Source organism: Plectropomus leopardus, chromosome 6, assembly GCF_026936395.1.
Source record: "Plectropomus leopardus strain MGB_pleo_1.0 chromosome 6, ASM2693639v1, whole genome shotgun sequence".
NCBI classification, from domain to species: domain Eukaryota; kingdom Metazoa; phylum Chordata; class Actinopteri; order Perciformes; family Serranidae; genus Plectropomus; species Plectropomus leopardus.
The window spans coordinates 12,902,284-12,923,262 of NC_142181.1; the positions used below are offsets into that span (position 1 = coordinate 12,902,284).

The following is a 20,979-nucleotide window of genomic DNA, read 5'->3' on the forward strand; positions in this document are numbered from 1 at the left end:
GCTGAATAATTAATTAGTTGCATGGACGAGTGAACATCGGACTGGTTGAATGAAACTGATGAGTGAGTAACTAACGCGCGGCTGAGCCAGCCTGACTGACAGCAGAGTGGATAGCTAACCCTCTGAAGTAAAACTCAAACATGCAGAACTCAAGAAAAGCAGATAATACAGGTAAGCAGGCGCTGCAGCGCGAGGCAGAGCAAACAAGAAAGACATAGGGAGGCTACGCCGCAGACAGACAGGGAGACGCAGAAGAGTGGAGCAAGGGAGCAGATAAAAGAGGAGTGATGGAGAGCATATCTCCAGGCAGCGACATGGGGAATTACTGTAATAGTTTCTGTCACTCCCCTTCTCTGTCATCCCTCGTTCTCTCTCTATCTCTTCCTCTCTTCTTTGTCCCAACACAAACACGCCTTTCACAGAGGAGTGCATCATCTCACAGAGGCACTTCAGAGGCGGATTCTGTTCGTATATCTGTGTGCGCGCATGTGTGTATGTGTGTGTGAGAGGGGGAAGAAAAGAATATGTTGTAGTTGTCCATGTGTATCTGATGATATCAATGAAGTAATTCATATTCAGTGGGAAAAAAGGAACTGTGTTTTCTCATACTGCACAGGAGTGTAAGACTGGGCTTTACACATTCATGTGTTCCTGATTTTCAAAACTTTTATTGACAGAAAAAAAAATAATGCCTCTAATGCCACTCAGATACCAACTCTGGTGTTTTCATCTGTAAATCACAAAATAATGCAACCTGATGTGAAGTTATGTCATCAAAACAATTAGGTAACTTTCAGCCAACAAAATTTATTCAAAGAAGGTTTTTTTTTTTATTTACTTTTTAACATAACATATTATAACATGTAAATGTGCCTTTTATTTATTTTCTTCGCAGGGGTGTTTGGGGGCTACACTTTGCTTTGCAATGCAAATATTTGCTTGAACAAGCCTAAGAGTGTCGTCATGCTAACAGCTCAGTGAAACTACCCTTATTTAGCCTGAGGCACAGCAGTACTATGAGCTAAATGCTAACATAAGCATGCTAGCATGCTCACAGTGACAATGCTAAAATGCAGATATTAAGCAGATATACTGACATTTGCTAATCAGTAATAAACACAAAATGACACAAAAACTGGGCTTGATGGGACGGTCATTAATGTTTCAGGTATTTGGTTATAAAGTATTGACCAAATGATTCAGAACAAGAACATGTGGATATGCAGGCAGCGGCACAAAGTGGATGAAGGGAGAGACCTCCGGCTCAGACGTGGTGAATTTACAGCTCACAGCAACTTAATACATTCCAGTCGCTGTCTTTTGTTCAATATCTAGCATCAGCAAAAACATTATCGCATATGTATGGCTGGTCATTAGTGCAGTTAGCTTGTTTACTATATGTTGTGAATATATCTGTTACACTGAATGTCCCGTTAAAACTTTGTGTGGAAAACAAAATGAATCATCAAATATTCATATTGAAGAGCCAAATCCAATTCGACTGGCATAGTTCTGAGACGTGTACAGCCCTTATTTTTTACCCATCTAGTCTGCCTAGTAATTTAACTTTTCATGATCAAGATATGCTTTTACCAGGGAATTATCTGCACAGATATACTACTAATACATGGTATACTATCATGACTATGAAAATTAGTTCATACATGCAACTGAAAAACGTTAAATGACTTCCCATTCTGTGTGTGTGTTCAAGGGTGACCTTTAACTTACCTATTCCTTCGCCATCGTCCCAGAAGAATGATCCTCGAGCAGTTCTGCTGTCGCTCAGGGCAACGATCAGTCCTAAAGGATTCCTCCGACTGAAATAAAATGGGTAGAGAGGGTTATAGCAGATTGCTAAAGGACAACATCTATTTATACCTGCTGCTGAGGACAAATACATTAACATTCCTGCTGGGGGGGATCCACCTGATCTCACCTCTTCTGGAGCATTTATCACCCTCTAAATGTCTCCCACTCTCATGCTCACTGCGTCGTTCTTGAAAACACGTTGACAATCATAGATGGCATTTATTTTTATGAGTGTTATACAAAAGGAAAAACACCATTCTTTGGCACCCTGTCTCTCTACATGCACAAACGTATGGAATACACACACTTGAACTTAGCACGAGGGACGCTAATCTGTAGGTGTGTGCCGTCATGATGTATCAGTCATGATGAGTGTGGCACATACCTGTAATATGTTGTGTTCTCTGGTTTCTGCCAGGGTAAGATATATCCCCCTCTGATATGAAGGTTGATATGGTCCAGGGGTGTGGGCATGCTAACCATTTGCCCGCGCACTCCGACGTCTTTGGCCTGATAAAAGCAGCAATAATTACATATTAGTAAAATACTCTTAGTAGTCGGGGTGTAGCAATACATGTATTTGTACTAAACCATTCAGTGAGAGGCTTTCAGTTTGGTACGTATTATTTAATGATACGTTCAGCTATCCTATTGCACTGTCTATAGCAGCCAACTGTAGAGCACAGTCACTTACATGACCATTGAGCCGAAGCACGAGCCATTCCAAACCAAAGACTTAAACTGTTAGCAGCTAAGCGACAGCTCACACCCCGTACGCCTCCTCTGGGTCAGGGAAAAACAGTCGCTGCGCTGCTTGTAGCAGCAGCGGTTCAGTTTGATAAGCCGTATCAAATTGAACCGGAAATTTTGAGAACGGTTACACGGCTATTAAATACTATAGGTAATTAAACTTTGATTTATTTTATTCAACAATTGCTTTGTGAGAAGTTTGCGTTTGTATGACAGAACAGCCAGTAAAATGCGTGGCATCTATGAAGGCTACATCTGAAGCATTTTAGTAATTAAATACAAGCCAAAAGAATTCTTTGCAATGGTCTTTCAGGTTTTTTTTTTTTTTTTTTTTTACTTTGTCCTTGGTCCTTTCTAACAGTCTCTGTGTGCTGAATGGACTAGTTTAATGGAGGTAACGAACTCCTCTCTTCTCCTCTTCTCCATTTTACATGTCTCCATTTATATTGTTCTTTCTCGAGTTTTGTTTGCTTTTATGATGCTGTCTAACAGATGGGGAGTCCCCTAGCTAGAAAGAGACAGAGCGATTGGATGTTTGTTTTTGTCATCAAGGCGCCTTCTGCCATTGTTGAGCTGCTAGTCTGTAATGATGTTGTCAAAGATCTCTCCTGTTAATATTGTCATTTGGGTTTTTTGTTGTAGTCATGGTCTTGTCGTGGTCTGTCTACATATTAATTTTTGTAGGGATTATTTTTAGACTTAAAGCACCTCATAGACACAGCACTTTGCATGTTCAATATAAGATATGTTCCACATACTTTCATATGTCATGCATTATTATGCATACACTAATCAGCCAGCCAGATGTGTTATCTTTTTCAGTAATGGATAGTGTAATTATTCTATACTGTTATCTACTGGGGTTGAATGTGTTGGTGATTTTCATCGGCCGGCAGTGTTTCTGCAATGCCATTGACAAGATAGGGCTGGCTTTGGATTGAATGAAAATTTTGGTTTTTGTATTTATTTAGTGGTTGTTACAGACTTGGACTCACCGTGTGGTAGTCATACCAGCGTGCATTAGGAACATAACCATCCACGCTCCTGGCTCCCTGTCAATCACAAAGTCAGTTAATCATAAGCACAAGTCCAAGCTAAAGAAATACAGGCAGTTGAGACAGACTGGCGGCCATCCCTGAAATGATTAAAAAGTTTCATCTGTGACATGTATATAAGTCAAAGAGTAAAGGGAAGCTGTGTTGTATATACCTGATCAAGGGCAGGGGTGATAAGTAGAGCAGGTCCCCAGAGGAACTGCTTATAGACGTCCCATGTGGTTTTATCATCCACAAACCTGTGACACACCAGCACAGATGCCATTAAGCCTGACTAAAAAGAAAAACGTTCCTAACGCTCTCTCCTGTGTCCTCAGCCCAGACGACTGTTCAAGTACTCATTCAGAATTCAATGGTTTAAAGATGCAAGCCAAATATCCCTGCCAGACTCATCCTGCCAGCTCCTTAAATACCATCTGTGACTTTATAAGAGTCTCTTAAAATGAATAAATATGTTTTTTTTTTTCACACAGTTCCACACATTCACATCTGGGAGCTGCCAAGTATAGCCACAGTCATCTATGGTTGGCCACTGAACAGTCTCACTGGAAGTGAAATAGAAAGTGCCTTGCTCAAAGGATTCTTAGGGATGACACTTCTAATTTGTCTTCCCCTGTCAAGTTATTAAAATTAGCAAATGTCACAAACCAGGTTGTTAAACTTCACTGCAACATTTCTGGATGTGTAAATAAATGCATTTTTAATCCCCCATTTCGACTTAACATCTGTAACTCATAAAGGAGGCTTTGATTGCAACATTTCAACTAGTTGTGAATGAGTTAGGCATTAAAACAGTGGTGCCGAAAACGTGTCGGAGCACTTATGTAAAAGCTCTGCTTAAATTGGTTTTTAGTCCGGCAATCACCACGTTATATTCTGCATACTAACGAGAAGCAGTGTGGTATAAAATCAGGTTATCTTGCCAGCAAATCAAGAAAAGATCCATCCAGGTAATAACTAAATGATTTCATTAAGTGATTACTAGTCAGCACGTTAGCAGGAAAGATAAGAAACGTGTGTTTTGTGTGTCTGTGCTTACTCGTGCAAGAGTGGTCTGACCACTGTGCTTCCTTCTGTATGCGCCTCATACATCAGTGTGTATAAATAGGGCAGGAGGGTGTAACGGATGTTCAGGATGTCACGGGACGCCTCGGAGAAGGCGGAATCCCAAGCAACAGGATCTTGTCTCTGAAAGGGAAAGAGTGTAAATATGGTGGTTACTCACAGTTCTGCCAAAATGATTAGTGATAAAAATTCCAACTCTGTCCTAATTAGTTATTGTGACAAATTGGTGTAGAAAAAAATTTGCAATGACTCACAGCAGTTTATTGAAACATTTTTGTATTACTGCTTAGTCTTTCAATTTCGGTCAGTGCAATCTTTCTTTTTTGTCTTCTTTTTATGAATTAGTTATTTAATAGGGGAAGTATCTGCATACGCCATTTTCGACTTCTGACCTCTCCTGTGTAATGTTTAAACTTTTTTAATTTCTTATTCTGTCTTTTCTATAAATATGTATGTGCCAATACAACTAAACTAAAAAAAGGATTTTGGCTTTCTGGTCTTGTGAAATTTTCACTTATATTGTTACTCGCAACTGACCACATGCTTAGCACTACCCTCGTACTGTTGCTACACCTGACAAGATTCATGTTCCTGCTCAGCACATACATCTCAATGAGTCTTTTACATGGTTAAATAAAGGATATATATATATGTACGGTTTATAGCTATAACGACCATTGATTTTTCCGTCTGGCTTGAGATCGGTCACAGGCAGATTTTATCAATTGTACCTATCGAGTAGTTAATATAATGTTAGGAAATGGTTGAAATTCTGTCTGCTGTTGAATTTTTAATGTTTCGAGCTCTGCCCAGGGTCTTTAATATGCACTTTATGACTATATACATGATTTTGACTGAGGGTAAAGCTGCATGTGTCTGGCAAAAGATCAACATGCTCTGTTAAGGATCCAAGAATACGTCTTTGACTAAGTTCATATATTGCATTGATATAGTTAGGCCGGAGAATCAAGAGTATAATAAGGAAAAATGTAAGATCATACTGTTATGTAACCCTTTTTACTTGTATACTTGAACACAATGTTTAAATTTAAAATTGCAAAAGAAAATGCTTTAAGGATGAGGAGTAATTGACTTGTTTGGCAAATGCAATATCATATCATGTAGCAATGGCTGGAGCTGCTCGAGTGTAAACGTCCCCAAATTTGATAAGAGCATGACAATGTCACTACAATTATCCTTAACTCTCCAGGAACAGATTTAGGGAAATGCCTCTGTATAATTCATTCCTTACACTTTAGCTCTTGTGTTTTGGCTTTTGTAATACAAAAGAATAAACTCTAAATGAAGAATATCATCTTTATACTCTTTTCCTACCTAAATAAGCACATATCTGCAAGTTTTCAAAATGTGGGAAAACTGGCTCAAAATAGGCTATAGACTCGTTTCCCGTTGGCATTAGCCCAGAGCTGTGTGATGAGGATATGTTTTTCTGTTTTGTTTTTTTCTTTTTATGGTGTGTCACGTTCAATGTCACAAATGTTATTACACAGTAGCAAGCAGCATGGAGGCAGGTAAAAATGCTACTGTCATTACATCTACTTTATATCCATTGCTTTTTGGTAAATGGACTTGCACTTGTACAGTCCCTCTCTAGTCTTCCATCCACTCAAAGCTCTTTCACACTACAGAGTCACATTCACTTTTTCACACACTGGTGGCTGAGGCTACCATAAAAAGTGCCTGTTTAAGTCAAAACATTCACACACTCTCACACACTGATGCCACAGTGGTTCAGTATCTTGCCAAGGAATACTGCACTAGGGGACTGGATAAGCCGGGGATCGAACCACTGATCTACCTAATTAGTGGATGATCCACTTTACCTCGTGACTTGGTGCAGACTAGTGTAATTTTGCATAATATTTGAGCGCTGCATGGACATAGACAGATGGTATAATTTGGCAACGTGTCATTGCATTGGAACAACTAGTGCGTCCACCAGGGGGTCATATTTTCATCACTGCTGACTTGAGCCGCGGCAGGTAAATACCCATGACCACTGCAGAGTCATTTGACCTGAATGTCAGCGGTAACCTTACCCATTAAATACAAAAGCCAGATGTTAATGTGTTGGGATGTCTTGTTGGGTTTCATGCTCAATGAGAGAGGGAATTTAGAGCCCCATGCACACCATGTACACTTTAACATGCTTACAAAACAAAAGCTTGACCAACCTGCTGTTGCTAAACCATGATTGGATTATGACTGTTTGGGGGAGGTGTTTAACCCTTTGGAACCGGAGCCAATGGGTATGATTTATTTTTAAAACATGAAATAAGAGTAACCCGAAAGCAAGAAATTAGTAAAACGTACAAGAAAATTACATAAAAAAACACACCTACATTTTTTTTTAAACGTAACTTAATTTTAAATATGTAATTAAGATTGTTGTAAATATAGTTGTGGTCTAGCTTTTTCTTTTGCTCCTGGACATTCTTCGCTAGCTTTTTTTTAAACTTGTTTTCTTTTTAAATCTCCTAATTTCTTGTAATTTGTGGGACCTTTCTTACCTAGCTGCTCATTGCATTTTATCACATATTTTTAAAAAGAAATCACAATAATTTTCTCAGGTTTCAAAGGTTTAAATACCTGTGTAAGGTGTCTGAAAGCAGCACAAGAAAAGTGATGTCCCTCTAGGTTTCAAAGGGTTAATTAGCAGTCAGCTGGTAGAAGGCTAGTCTTTTTTTTTTTTTTTTTTTTTGGGTGATCTTCTAGTTGACATATAGGTGGACAATATGTTTTAGTAAATGCAAAATACAAAAAGTCAAGATAGCTGTAGAACATCCTGTGACTGAGATTGTTTACTTGTATCTGGAGACAAGGACTCAGTGTTTGAGTAAACACATTCACTGTTTCAATAGACGTACATTTCAAAAGCTCTGTCTATGGTTCATTTCTCTCAGTTACAAGCACAGATACACAAAGACATACAGGGCTCTGCAGGAAAAAGCCAGCGGAGTAAGAATGTATTACTTTTACATTTGTCCGTGAAATAAATGTACATTTACACACAGCTGAGTTTTTTTTATCTTGTCACTGTGTTTCAAGAGTTGACTCCTTCCTATTTGGATTTCACAACATGCTGAAAATGAATAACTTTAAAATGTTAGCAGGCACAAAGAGAGAGACTGACAGGAACACTTGCTAGTTTGCAGCACGGCAGAAATACTCAAATGGCCCACGTGCATTTACACTGATAAATGATGCCAAAAGTATTCTGCCCCACACTGTACTGACATTTACCTCATTTTTAATTGGCAACAAGCGTAACGTCCCCTTAAGAGACAAGGACAGAAAACGAGGACACGGTGTACTGTCATTTTGTAGATATGGGCCAATCTAAATGTATTAGCTCATTTTCTCGAGCTGTAGTGAGGACAATCATCAGTCTGGTCAAGTACACACACACACACACACACTCACCCAAACACACTGTGAGGATCATGAAGATTTTCAGCTCAAGCGTGTCATCACCATATGCTCCTCCCTGTGATACCGTGTGTGTAGAGTGTACTGCATTTGCATAATTACGACTGTGTGTATGCACGTGTTTGCATGGCTTCTCTCAGTGTATTATGCAGTTAAGGGTAAATCTGTGTGTATGTGCCTCCTGTCTTTCGATTTAGGATGAAAAGAAAACGTAAGATATTATCATAAAAATCATCACAGAGAGCAGTAAAAATGACAGACATTTTCTTCCCAGCTGCAATTTAGCTGGGTCAGATTTGATAATAGTTATTAACTGTAGCCCAGTGGTTACTAAGTGTAAGCCTAACAGCACACGATTGAATACAGAACATTTCCATTATCTTATGACCTGAGGAGTTTACCAGATTATCATTTAATTTTCTGAGGAAATTTACAAGATTGTAATTACCTGAAAACCCAGGAGTTCTTCTAACTGCCTCCCTTTTTAGTAACCCTCCTTTTGCACCCTCATGCCTTACAATCAGATTTGTTCAGAAGTAATTATCGTGGTAAGTTGTGAGTGTGTGTGTGCGTGTAAGAAAGAGATAGAAAGAGTGAGACTGATCAAATGAATTTGTATGAGTAAGTACGAGCTTGCTTTGCTTTCACGATTAGAGAGAGGGCAGATACAGTTGGAGGTCAAGGGCAGAGTTTCACTACACAAACAGAACCAGATGAGTCTAGACAAAGTATCGGGTGTCAGTGCTGGTTTTGGTTCTGCTGCAAAGAGCTTCAGGCTCAAGGCAATTTTGTTCATTTTGAAATTTTATTTATTTAGACATTTGTCTCTTTTTTTTCTCTCATCTCAACTTCAGTCATCTGTGTCTATGCGTGTCATGTGTTGCAAGCAGATACACAGTGGGATGAAAAAAGGAACAAATTATGAAAAAGGAACTTCTTAAGATCACAAATTATTCTGTAAAGGACCTTGTTGTGTTCACTGATAAATATGACATCAACTACATACAGTGCAGCTCTCTAGTGACAGCAAGAAAACACATTGGCCCTTATTTATGAAACAAATGTATGACAGAAAAATTGGCATGAGGTCATTTTCATGCAAACCTCAGCATTTATCAATCTGGACGTGAGCGCTACGATCAGATCACACATCAGGTCTCAGCTCATATATGCAAGTTTGAGACAGTGTGGACTTGTGGTGCAGCAGAGGAAATCTGGCTGAGTTTAATAATTGTTAATAGACTATATTCTGACTGGCATCTATAAGTATTTGCAGCCATATATTCACCAAGAAATGCATAGTAAATGTTAGAAAATATTATGTTTTGTATTGGCCTATATCAGTGCGCTCTCTCTATCACAGCTGGGAGGGTCCTGGCTCTGTGGGAATGACTGCAGATTGACCGAAGGCTGCAACACTACAACTAGCTGTAATTGTGGACATGGAAAAAATGGACAAATGGACCGACACTTGATGTCCAGGCTTTTCTGAGCACATGACTGTGAAATACAGCACTATTTGCCATTGGTGGTATGCAGTTCTCGAGGGAGCTTCACAGTGGGCTGTTCCTCTCAGGGAGTCCCCAGAACTGTTTGGTTCTAGAAGTGCCTAACTTGAGGGCTGGCTATGGTCATGTGGTAGAAAATGTATGAATGTCACAACGACAAAGCGGCTCAGTCTAGAAATTTTAGAGATTACATAAATGCTGGAATGCACAAACACAAAAATAACACAAAAATTAAATAAATAAATAAATATGATGCAGCTATTCTGAACATAGTTGCATGGTAACTGATCGATGATTGCATATGACGGTTGCTCACTGTCCATACACCTGGACTGCAAGGAACATATCAGAGCTCAGGCTTGCGTAAATATGACTGAACTCAAAAACTATGACTCCAAAGTTGCAGAAAATTTGTTGGCAGCGAATCCACTGGTGAAATACAATATGTGAAGTAAAGAGGTTTGGTTGGACACCTGATGTTCCATTTGGCACTGTGTTCCTCACCGAGCATTGGAACAAGGCAAAGATCTGTGTAAACTTGACAGTTTGGTGTTAACTGGGGATTAGTAGCAAGATTGATGATGTGTTGACTCATGTTTTGGATTTCCTGTTGGGTTTTTTTGTTGGATTTCAAAGCTCGGAAGTAACTTGTGTTACCAGTTTACAGCTCTGATCTATGCTTTATTTTTGTGCCCTGTACTGGAGATTTGGTCTTTATCATCATTATATCAAGATAAATTTCTGAGAGTTGACATTACCTTGCAATTTTGCTTGGTGTGTGTGTGTGTGTGTGTGTGTGTGTGTTTATTTTGTTAGGGTTTTTAACACAAACGTTAACAGATGAAAAGTAAAAAACTAATTTAAAAAAAAAAGACTAATCGAGTTATGACCCTGCAGTCAGTCAGTATTTGTTTTTCACTGTGATTGAAGGATGTGGACATGGATGATTAGGGCATACTCATCTCCAATAACTAAAATGGCTGCAGCAGCAATTTTAATGATATTTCATCGTTGTTAAGTGCACAGATGTAGTGCTCTTACTTTGAAATAATATTTAATGTTGGTATTCAAGCCTGCAAAATTAAATGATTTTGGTGTTGATACCATCATTATGTAAGAAGTAAGATCACCAACAGGGTAATCTCCAAAACACTGGGTTTATACTTTTTAACATCCAGTCACTCAAATCTTGCTTGACTTGACAGTTATACAAGTGTCTGTGGGGCCCTCAAGGTAGACTTTTCATCTGTGGAAAACCAGAGGAGGGATTGATGAAGAGATGAGAGTGAGGAGTGCTGAAGAGTGAGAAGCAGATGGAGAATCCATCTCATGAATTCACCTAATTTATGGCCACAGTGATAGTGGCAAAAAGCCTCGTGACACACACTGATTGTAGACAGATACGCATGTGTGTGTGTGTGCGCGCATACTCGTGTGCATGACTTCAAGGAAAAATTAGGTTATCTGGCTGTGTCAGCCCTTCTCATCTTTTCTCTTCTCCGCTTGGTCTTTCTCTTCATTTATCTGTCTGGAATCTACTCCCTCGCCCCATCTCATAAACCTTTTGAGTTTCTGTTTTGCATTGCAGAGCACACATAACAAAAAGGAAAATATATTTAGATGAACAATAATATGTCCCTTTGGGTGAATAACAATATGCATGGCTCCAATATGACTACACCGCTGAAACAACCATTGGCAGAGGATATATATCTTGTTTAATTAATTTTGCATTGTTCTGATATGACTGTGGACACTGCAGCATATTGCTGGTGCAGTGAAATTATCTCAAGGTCAACACTGAAAGTTGTCTGAGGGCAAAGAGACACTAGGCGTGACGAAGCTCTGGGAATGACTCTGCAAAAACTCTCCTCTCTCTTTCTCTCTCCGCTGTCTCTGACCTTGTGTACCCTCCAATCTGGTTTGTGGTGTTAATACTTTGTTGTCAAATGCCTTGTTAAGCAGACCCGAGGTTACAGTCACTAACTGTCTGATGATTGGGGATTTTTATATGGCTGACTGGAAAAATAATACAGTTTTTACAGTAGACTACATAAATAGCTGACCTTGATTCCCCTTTCTTCCATCTCTTAGTCCCGGTTCGTGTGTTTTTCTTTCCTCTTCCTCTCACTGAGCACCCTCCTCCCTCACATCCTTCTTCTCACTTGATCGCAGGTGTTTCAAAATGGGCAAATTGTTTATTCAGCCTCGTCCCAGCTCTCACGTCCTTATCACTACTCTGTGTCACCACCATTTAACTTGCCAAATTGCCATCTTGTTTTATTCTCTGCCAATTTTATCCCTCATCATTTTTGCGCTTTCTCTGTCTCATAGCCCATGAACTCCTCTTCCCCTCCCTATTCCTTTATCTGTATTTGCTTGTCAGTATTTCACCTCTCGATCCCTCTGTTCTTTTTCTGCTATTTGATATAAATACCTGCATTGTTCTCCCACCAATTCTCTCTCAATCCCTCTCACTTTTTGTCTGACTGACTCTCAGACTGTCATTTTGTGCCGCCCTCTCCTGCCATGTGTGTGTGACTTTTTTTTCCTGTCAATTTTCTCCATGTTTAAACACCCATTTGCAAGCCATTATTAAATGATTGGAATCATGGGGTGCATATGTGTGTGTGGAGTAGAGGTTAGGTGGTGTGCAGTGGTGCCCAGATCACCTTGAGAATTCAATTATATCCCCACTCCATGCCGTTAAAAAGCACAGGCACTGACACACTCACACACACACACACACACACACATCTGTGTCCTGTCTAGTATTGCAGACTCCAGTGCAGAGAAAGTTCGCCCGGTGGGATCGATCTCCGGACGGGCGTTATTGGATTTCTCAGATGTGTTCCAACGCTCTTAAAGGTCACCGCTAGAATGAATGCCACCGACACTACACCACCAAACAGGTCTATCTTTTTGTGTGTTTGTGTATGTCAGACGCAGATTAAGAGAGATATGGGTAGAAAAAGCAATTTAGTTTGTATTTTTTGCAAACAATGGGAGTGCTGGGGCATGTTTTTCTTTGTGTAACCATGTATATATATATATATATATATATATATATATATAGTTATACACCCCCCAATTGTCAGAGCACAATAACATGCTAACTAGAGGGGATATTTGGTCATCTCGGGATTTGCAAGGATTGATGTTGAACACACAATTATGGGTATTTATTGAAAAAAAATTAATTAAAATTATTGTTAAAAATTGTTATTCTTCATTTGTATTTATTCAGTCACAGGTAGCAAAATAATTCTATCCTAAAGGTGTAAAAACACAATGTCAACCATATACAGTAGAATCATCCAATAGTTTCTACCAACTGTGACAACATAGTGATGGCCGGTAGTGTTTTCACCTTGTGCAGTGTGTGTGTGTGTGTGTGTGCGCGCTACATTCACTTAAGGTCATGGATTGCTTTAATGCGGCTGGAATGATAACATCACAAGACAGTCTTCAGTTTAGTATATTATTGTTTTACCATTACCAGTATTGATATGTCCTAGTAATTTTAATCCGTGGGAATACTGTATGAAGTGGCAGAAAAAAGTCTGAAACATACACCCATTTTGGTATGTTGCTCTGTAGGGACTATAGGAAGAGAATCTTGCTTTCACGTGAATGTATTTCTTCCAGCAAATGGGAGTAAATTTGGTGAGAATTCCCTGGCAACATCAGGATCTGAATTCCAGCATTACAGTAAACCCTAACAAATGAATGTGGTTGCAGAAATTTGACACAATGATCATTTTCAGATTATATGAATAACTCACCTGCAAAATGATCGTTTGTATAGAAATTACTAACCCTCTGTTACCTTGAATCTGTGAAGAAAACCATGTTTTTCTAGCTACTGCATAGGAGAAGCATGCTCTGAGCACATCTGGGCACATCTGGGCACATGCATGCATGTGATCTTGAACTCAAATGCACGCGCACACCCACAATACTTGTTCATATATAGTACTGTTTGTGTAGAAGTGTCTTAAAAGGTAACGTTTTACTGAAATGTTACAGTTTGTGTTTGGAAAGTACTGAACATACAACTGGATTATTAAGACTTGGATTAAACTGCACAAGTTGTGTGAGCTCTTTTGACATAATTTTGCAGTTGTTAAACGAAGGCCCCTCAATTTATCAAGAATTTTACCTATTTTGGGGTGTCCCAATCATTGTGTAGGCATGTGAGAAAAATAAAGTTTGTTTTACAAATTCAAGGTAACTTGTATTGAGTCATTCTGCCATTGTAGTATTCCCTCAAGAAAAGTTAGCTTGAATGCACAAAAGAAGCAGTTGTTAAGTACATCTCTTATGTGTGTTTTTCTCCTGTTTGAACTCACCTTGTTCCCCTTGCCATTGTGGTTGCGTGAGTATGGATAGAAGGCACCCAGCTGCATCCAGCGCAGACACATCTCATACTCAGCTGCATTAAAGAACCCACATATGTCCGCTCCGGTCTGAAAAAGAGAGATGTACAAAAAAGCATCAGTGTGTGTGTGCGCGTGCGTGTAGACACAGATATGGACAAAAAGATGGACACCAGGTTGCAGGTGCGACTAGAAAGAGCACTGTCCGACCACAGTAACTGGCGTCACTCGACTTCTTTTGCAAGCGTCATGTTTCTGACGCGTCCTTGAGCAAGACACCACAGGAGTGAGTGATGCTGTGTACCTGACCCTGTGGCTTGGCGGGATCCATGCAAATGATTTACCATATAGGGATCGATGAGGTGTCAGATTATAATTATTATTAGACGCACTGAGGAGATGAGAGACGACAGAAGGACAGTATGCGAGGGAGAGAGAGAGACACAGAAATAAATACAAAGAGACAGCAGGACAAGCAAGCAAAGTCGGAGCAAGCCAGGACAACAATGTATAAATGTAAGTTTAGTTCAAGTTTTATGGGTCATGACGGACTAGCAGTGGGCCTCTTGGTTGGGGTGGGGCTTGTAATGACATGCTTCACATTGTATCTCAAGATGTCCTTTGATCAAAGGGTCTAGCAAACAAAATAACATCACTCAGGCCGCTGTAATCTACTTAGAGAGGACAAGGTCACATCAATAAGATTATGTCTTGTCAAAACCAAGATCAAATGATGATACTTACGTAAGGGATGCCAAACAGGCTAAACTCCATCATGCCTGTAGAACAAAGAAAATGGGGATTTATGTCGAAAAAATGATTCTGTTTTCTTCTTTATGCTGCACAGTTTGCAAGCATGTGTGATTGATCACATTTCTGCAAACCACGGATATGTTACAGTTGTACATTTCATATGCATCATATCAATGTTTCTAGAGTGCCAAAGTTCCGGTTAAATGTGAATGAGCTGACTTTGTCATTGTGAGGTTGAGGGGATGGTGGATGGCATGACACCTACAAGGTGGCTGCCAAGCAGCAGAATACTTTTTGAGACTAACTACAAAATCAATATTTTTTTTGCAGAGACAGTGGCAGCATTTCCACACATAATTGTGCAACCAAAATGGGTACTTTAATCCAAAACATGATATTTTCTGAACCCTAATCAAGTGTTTTTTGTGCCAACACTCAACCACACAGTAACCACAACATTGTTCAAACCACAGGCTGTATAAATAATGGACATAGTTACTGTGATGGCACCCACTAGTTTGTGGACTGCCATTTTAAGCCTCAAATTTGGCACATTTTGTTTTTTTTGGAACCAGAAGTGACCGTATTTGGACGCAAGGGTGGAGCTGTGTAAGGAGCAAGGAGTGGATCTGACTCCTAGGCCAAGGTGGCACCTCGCAGACAGCCTGCCACTTAAAGCTGCTACACCCCTTATAATGTGTAACTTCAAACAAAAGTGAGCGACATCCTTTTTTTCGTACATGGCTGTGAACTTCTCTGTTTTTGCTGTAAAGTTGGGCGTTGACACATGGCAGTCTATGGGGATTGACTCACTCTCGGAGCCAGCCTCAAGTTGCCATTCCAGGAAATGCAGTTTTTGGCTTCATTTTTTACGCCCCATCAGTGCCTTATTGGTTGACATGTAAAGAAATGTGAAGTTTAATTTTGTTTGCTACATAATAACATACAAATGTTACATATCCTTGTTTGCGGAAACCCTCAATGCCAATATTTATTTTGGCGATTGAGTTGTCAGATTATCCCCCTTGTATTATCAGATTACTTATAACAATAAATAGGGCCATCACCATGTAGTTTTTTTCAATGTATGTCTTTATCTACCTATGATGGATTTGTATAGCTGGTCCCAGCTTGCAGCGTTGTCTCCCAGCCAATGTCCAGCCCATTTCCCACTGGAGGGGTAAGTGGACCTTGTCACCACTATGCCTCTTTTACCTGTCACGTTCAGCAGGGCGCTGCACAGAGAAGAGAGACGCAGGGATTTGCTTTACACATCCAGATAACACGTAGACATATACATTAACCAGAAACAGATAGAATGCAAAAGTGTCTTCTCCCTCTTAAATAAAGAACATTCATTTTGAAAGCGAATTAGCCAGTTAATTGTGATTGTTAAATTCAATGCGGTGCTAAAAATGAAACAGTTCCTGAGATAAAGCACCTGGGCTCAAGGCCCAGTGGTTCCCAGCATCCCTAGGCGCTTCTGCAACGAACTCTGCAATCTGGCCTGAAAGGAAAGTTTCACCGCAAGGACCGATATAGTTTCACATAAGTGATTATTATCACAAAGATTTGATGAGATTGTATTTCTTTCGATAGCTGGAAGATATCAGTATCCTGTGGCTGCACTTTCTTTCAATATGTGTTTGCAATGATACTTCCTGTGCTCTTCCTTTTCTCTTTTCTTTTTTTTGACTGTAATGGGTGATGCAGGGTTGCAAGATTGGGATTATTACACTAATTTGTCTACTTCCAAATGTAATCTGATCAATAGAAACACATTTATTTGGACACACACAGGAAGGCACACAAATATAAATACATTTTCACTTACTCATAGGTGGGCTTGGTGTGGGACCAGCCATAGAGGTTGTGGACGTCATAGTGTCTGACTCTCTTTCCATCGCTGAGTATCTGCTCGCTGTTCATGCACAGAGTCTTATGGTTTAATCCGAGGTGTTTAGACTCCAGCGCTTTAAGGAGGGCACACCAACACACACACATTTGGATATATTTCAAATTTCAAAATGACATCATAGCTTTAAAATCTCATTACAACATGAGGAGAACAAAAAATAGAATTGCGTGTATTACGTGGCATATATGGAGGGTTTTCTAGAAGCGGATTGCCGAGACATTTCCCTCCAACTGTACCATGGACAAAACTGGCGGGCTCATTCATGTCCTACAAAGGAAAGAAAAATGACAGTGACAAGAAAATCAGGCAGAATGATTTAGTAAGGTCACTTTATTTAAATATTTTAGGCCACTCACAATCCAAATGCCATCAAACGTTGTGTTCTTGTAGAAATCGTGGATTTCTTGTTGCCACCAGGCTGCTGTTTTAGTGCGGAAGAAGTCGGGGAATGCGGTGTATGCCCTGTATATCTGAAAATTGGATAGTCAAATGATCAGAACATGTAATGCTGAGAACTTAAAAACCCAAGTCTTAAAGATCTCGCATATTTTATAAACATAATATGTCGGAGGACAGGTAGTGTTATGTGTTAGTGTGGTGAATGTGGAAAGTATTGTACCTTTACTTGAGTATCCCAGTCCAGAGATTCATCTACTGTGACATTGGGGTAATCTGGCCATACCTGCAAAAAAAATATATAAATACTGTAGCACCACACACGATGCAAAATCATCACTAATTGGTTTTGTATTTTTCCACTTGTTTGTTTGGCGATCCATTCCCTCTTACCTTCCCCCACACAATTTCATCACTGATGTTTTTGGGCCATTTAATGAAGACATCCGCTGCTTTACCTCTCTCAAAGGCAGGGTAATGACGTGTCTCATTGCCTGAGATGGCTGGATCCTGGAATTCAATACACACAACTCTTTAATATGTAGTGGAGACTAGCCATGGCTAGTGATTCAGTAATTTCCCATTCAGGTTTATTTTTAATATCTCTATGTAATATTTACACAGTCATGTGACTGTATCAATAGTTTATGATATAATGGCATTACCAGAATGAAAATGAACCTCATGCCCTCTTCCCTCATGTGATCAACCAGGGCAGGCAGTCCATCAAACTCTGGGTCCAGAACAAAGTCCAGCTGACGGTCCATGTAGTCAATGTCTGCGTACTGCACATCCTGCAGCAGATGTAAACTAAAGCTCAAATTAACTGAAATTAAACTGAATTTGTTTTGTCAGAAATATCAGAACCAAACAGGAACTGGAACAACACAGAGTATTTTGTGCTAACAGCATAACAAAATCACAATAAGAGAAATAGATTTTTGTTGAGGGCATGCATTTTACTGTTTCTCAAAATTTAACTGCAAATTATGCCCAGAACTTAACAAAAGAAGGGGGCAAGTTATGTGAATGTAGTGTCTGAATGTTTGAATGGATGAATAACTGAATAATTATAGCCTAAATAATATTGTTTTTTAAAAAATCTGCCTTTACATATGGTGTGCAACACCTGGGATATGTGAGAAGTTGGGGTTTCTGTTTTGCAACCCTCTCTGCTTCACTCATGTGCATGCTCTCTTTCTCCTAGTTTAGATCTGTACATTTCTCAGGCTGGGTGCCTGCAGTTTAGTTTTTTTTTTTTGTTTTTTTTTAAAGCAATTGCTATGTCTAGAAAAAATATTAAATTAAAAGACCACAATTTTTAGAAAAGTGGGTTCATTATGAAAACATTCATTATAAACTAAAACCACAATAAATGCAATATTTATATTTGTTGTTTTAAGGAGTTATCAGATCACCATGACTCTTTATGCCTTTGGGGAGTGGGGAGTAACAAAAAGTTATGGTTCATTAGAAGCTGTGGCTGCATCTCTCCAACATTCCTGAAGCAAATGTAGGCCTCCAGGAAAACTGCTCAGCCTTGCAGCCAATTTTTCCCGTGGCAACTCACAGTGTTACAGAAAAAAAAAAAAAATCTCCTATGGCCCAAAAAGCATTTTTCCCACAGGCCAGCATTGTAAAAGACACATCTGTGAAACTGCTGACAGGGCACCACAACATTCAAGCAAGGTCAATAACAACTCTCTCTCTTGCAAATTTTTGAGCCTGAGAAAAGTGATTTAAAAATCTGTGATGTCATCACAGTGTAAAGTCTATGTGCCAAACAGGAGCTTATGGGCAGGGTCAGCGAGAGAAACACTACTGCGCATATTGCATACTGCAAAAAAAAACCTGTGGCTAGAACTTTTTTTGCATATGTGCCAGTCAAGCAACTCCATTGGGATGAATAGGCACCATCATGATCTGGTGTCTAGGTATTATTTAAGTCTATGAGCAAATGGGAGAGACTGTTCAGACTGCACCTTTATGAGCTGGTGAGGGACATTAAGTTGCTTGCTGACTCCCACAAACAAACTAAATACAATCTATTCTGTGGTAAATCACTAGTACTGGGGATGTTATGTAAAAATAATTCACTAGTCTAAAATATGTTTTTTTATTTTCATTAAGGTGTTTTTTTTCTTCTGCGTAGGTATTTGGCAACCCTCTTTGGAGTTGGGACCCTCAGATTCAGAACTGTTGGGTTTGTCTGCTAGTCTAGCTGATGTTTAGCCTTTGTAAGTGGCTATATTTCCCCCTACTTTGATTCCAGTCAATGATGTAGGATTCTTTTTGGCTGGCATCAGCTCCTTGCAGCTTAGACCTTTGTGAAAGCATATTCAGGGGATCACTTGGTTATCAATGGAAATTCTTATGTTCTGTTCTGCATGATGAAGAGGATTAGATCCTGGTGTGTTTCCATGTCAAATACAACGCTGCCACAGGTTGATATTACTTATGTTATTCATGTGAGCTCCAGATTTCACTTTCAGAGAAAATAACTTGTTCTGTTACAAACTGGAAATGTCTTAAGGTCGTGAAACCTACGGTGAAATGGATTTCAAATTAAATTAAAGGTCATGTGTCATTAGGTTAAATCCATGAAGTCAATGTTTCCATTTTGCTTTTGCCCAGTAACTTATTTTATGTAATTTCGTTTTATGTAGTTATTGTCCACATACAATGAATCATATTGTAAATATAGGTATATACTGTGTTGGCTTGAGTGCAGTCCATTCCACTGAGTGCATGTCCCTTTACTGTTCAACTACAGTCGAATCTATCAGATTGCATTTGCTCGTATCTCGGCAGTAACATGATTCCTTTGGTTTGGGACTCTGATCAAATTAAATCAGTGTTTCCGTAAAAACAGGCAAACATATGGGAATTTAAATGGATAAGATGTATGTGGGCAGCATCAGGATTGTGTCCCGTAAAATTTTGTTATTTCAGAGCATATGAGATTAGGATTTATGTTTTGTAGTGATTTTTATGCTGACAGAATTTTTTCCTGCCACATAATTGTAATCCGTACTCTTGTGGCCACTCTTACCTTGAATTTACATGTCTTAAAAAAATATTTGTCCGGGAACTCACATAGGGTATACCCGCTTTCCTCATGTCTTTGTATAGATCTGCTATCTCCTGGTCATTTGCGTAACCATAGCGACAGAGCTGGAACCCAAGGGACCAATAGGCAGGTAGAACGGGTCGTCCAATCAGCTGTTAAAAAGAAAAACAAACAAGGAAGTCAAAACAGTTCAGCACAGGAAAAAGTTGTTTTGCAGGAAAACAGGACGGTGTCCACAAAGTGTTTGTTTGATTGTCTGTGTGTGTGTGTGCGTGTGTGTTTAGATAGGCTAAATGAGAGAACGCAATGAAGCGAGGAACTCCCAGCTGCTGCAGTCCATCAACAGCGGCCCAGGGCCAGACACAAAACACACACACACACACACATAGGCGCAGACGCACACACAAATGAACACAGTTACACACACTAGCAAACCAGAAGTCCAAGAAGACTCACTGCAGTGTACTCCTGCACCACCATTTCAGGCGTAGGTCCCAGGACCATGTAGAAATCCAGGATGCCTCCCACAGTTCGGTAAGTCAGAGCTGGAGTAGGCTGGAAAGTGACATCTGGACGCAAAGCAAATAAGATTAAAAATGTATATGAAGTGGTATGTACAATATGTGTCCCTGCTCATTTACTATGTGTGCCACATGCATGTTTTAGCACTTTAAGATTAGGCAAGCAGTGCAGGCAGGCAGGCAGGCAGAAAAGATGGGAAAACAGCAACAATTTATTCTATAGAAGTACAGAGTGTGAGCCTTCTTTTATGAAAACTGGTTGGAATTCATGAAACAAAGTTGGTAGTTCTTTCACTTTTTTG

The 20,979-nt window shown here is 39.6% G+C and overlaps 1 protein-coding gene and 1 long non-coding RNA gene across 3 annotated transcripts in view; one reads left to right on the top strand and one right to left on the bottom strand.

Moving 5' to 3' along the window:
• LOC148189338 (uncharacterized) overlaps positions 1 to 20,979 on the top strand; it is a 97,459-nt gene that overhangs the window by 56,342 nt on the left and 20,138 nt on the right. The gene's annotated exons all lie outside the window — the stretch shown is intronic.
• Positions 1 to 20,979, bottom strand: part of si (sucrase-isomaltase) — an 82,743-nt gene that overhangs the window by 8,358 nt on the left and 53,406 nt on the right. For both annotated transcript variants that reach the window (XM_088078788.1, XM_088078789.1), the window contains exons 30-45: positions 20,613 to 20,725; positions 20,183 to 20,308; positions 17,752 to 17,880; positions 17,480 to 17,596; positions 17,310 to 17,372; positions 17,047 to 17,160; positions 16,867 to 16,957; positions 16,607 to 16,745; positions 15,874 to 16,007; positions 14,764 to 14,798; positions 13,993 to 14,109; positions 4,657 to 4,805; positions 3,772 to 3,856; positions 3,558 to 3,614; positions 2,198 to 2,322; positions 1,732 to 1,820 (exon numbers count right to left, since the gene is read on the bottom strand). In XM_088078788.1, the coding sequence (XP_087934914.1) occupies positions 1,732 to 1,820; positions 2,198 to 2,322; positions 3,558 to 3,614; positions 3,772 to 3,856; positions 4,657 to 4,805; positions 13,993 to 14,109; positions 14,764 to 14,798; positions 15,874 to 16,007; positions 16,607 to 16,745; positions 16,867 to 16,957; positions 17,047 to 17,160; positions 17,310 to 17,372; positions 17,480 to 17,596; positions 17,752 to 17,880; positions 20,183 to 20,308; positions 20,613 to 20,725 (1,683 nt within the window). The remainder of the gene's footprint in view (positions 1 to 1,731; positions 1,821 to 2,197; positions 2,323 to 3,557; positions 3,615 to 3,771; positions 3,857 to 4,656; positions 4,806 to 13,992; positions 14,110 to 14,763; positions 14,799 to 15,873; positions 16,008 to 16,606; positions 16,746 to 16,866; positions 16,958 to 17,046; positions 17,161 to 17,309; positions 17,373 to 17,479; positions 17,597 to 17,751; positions 17,881 to 20,182; positions 20,309 to 20,612; positions 20,726 to 20,979) is intronic.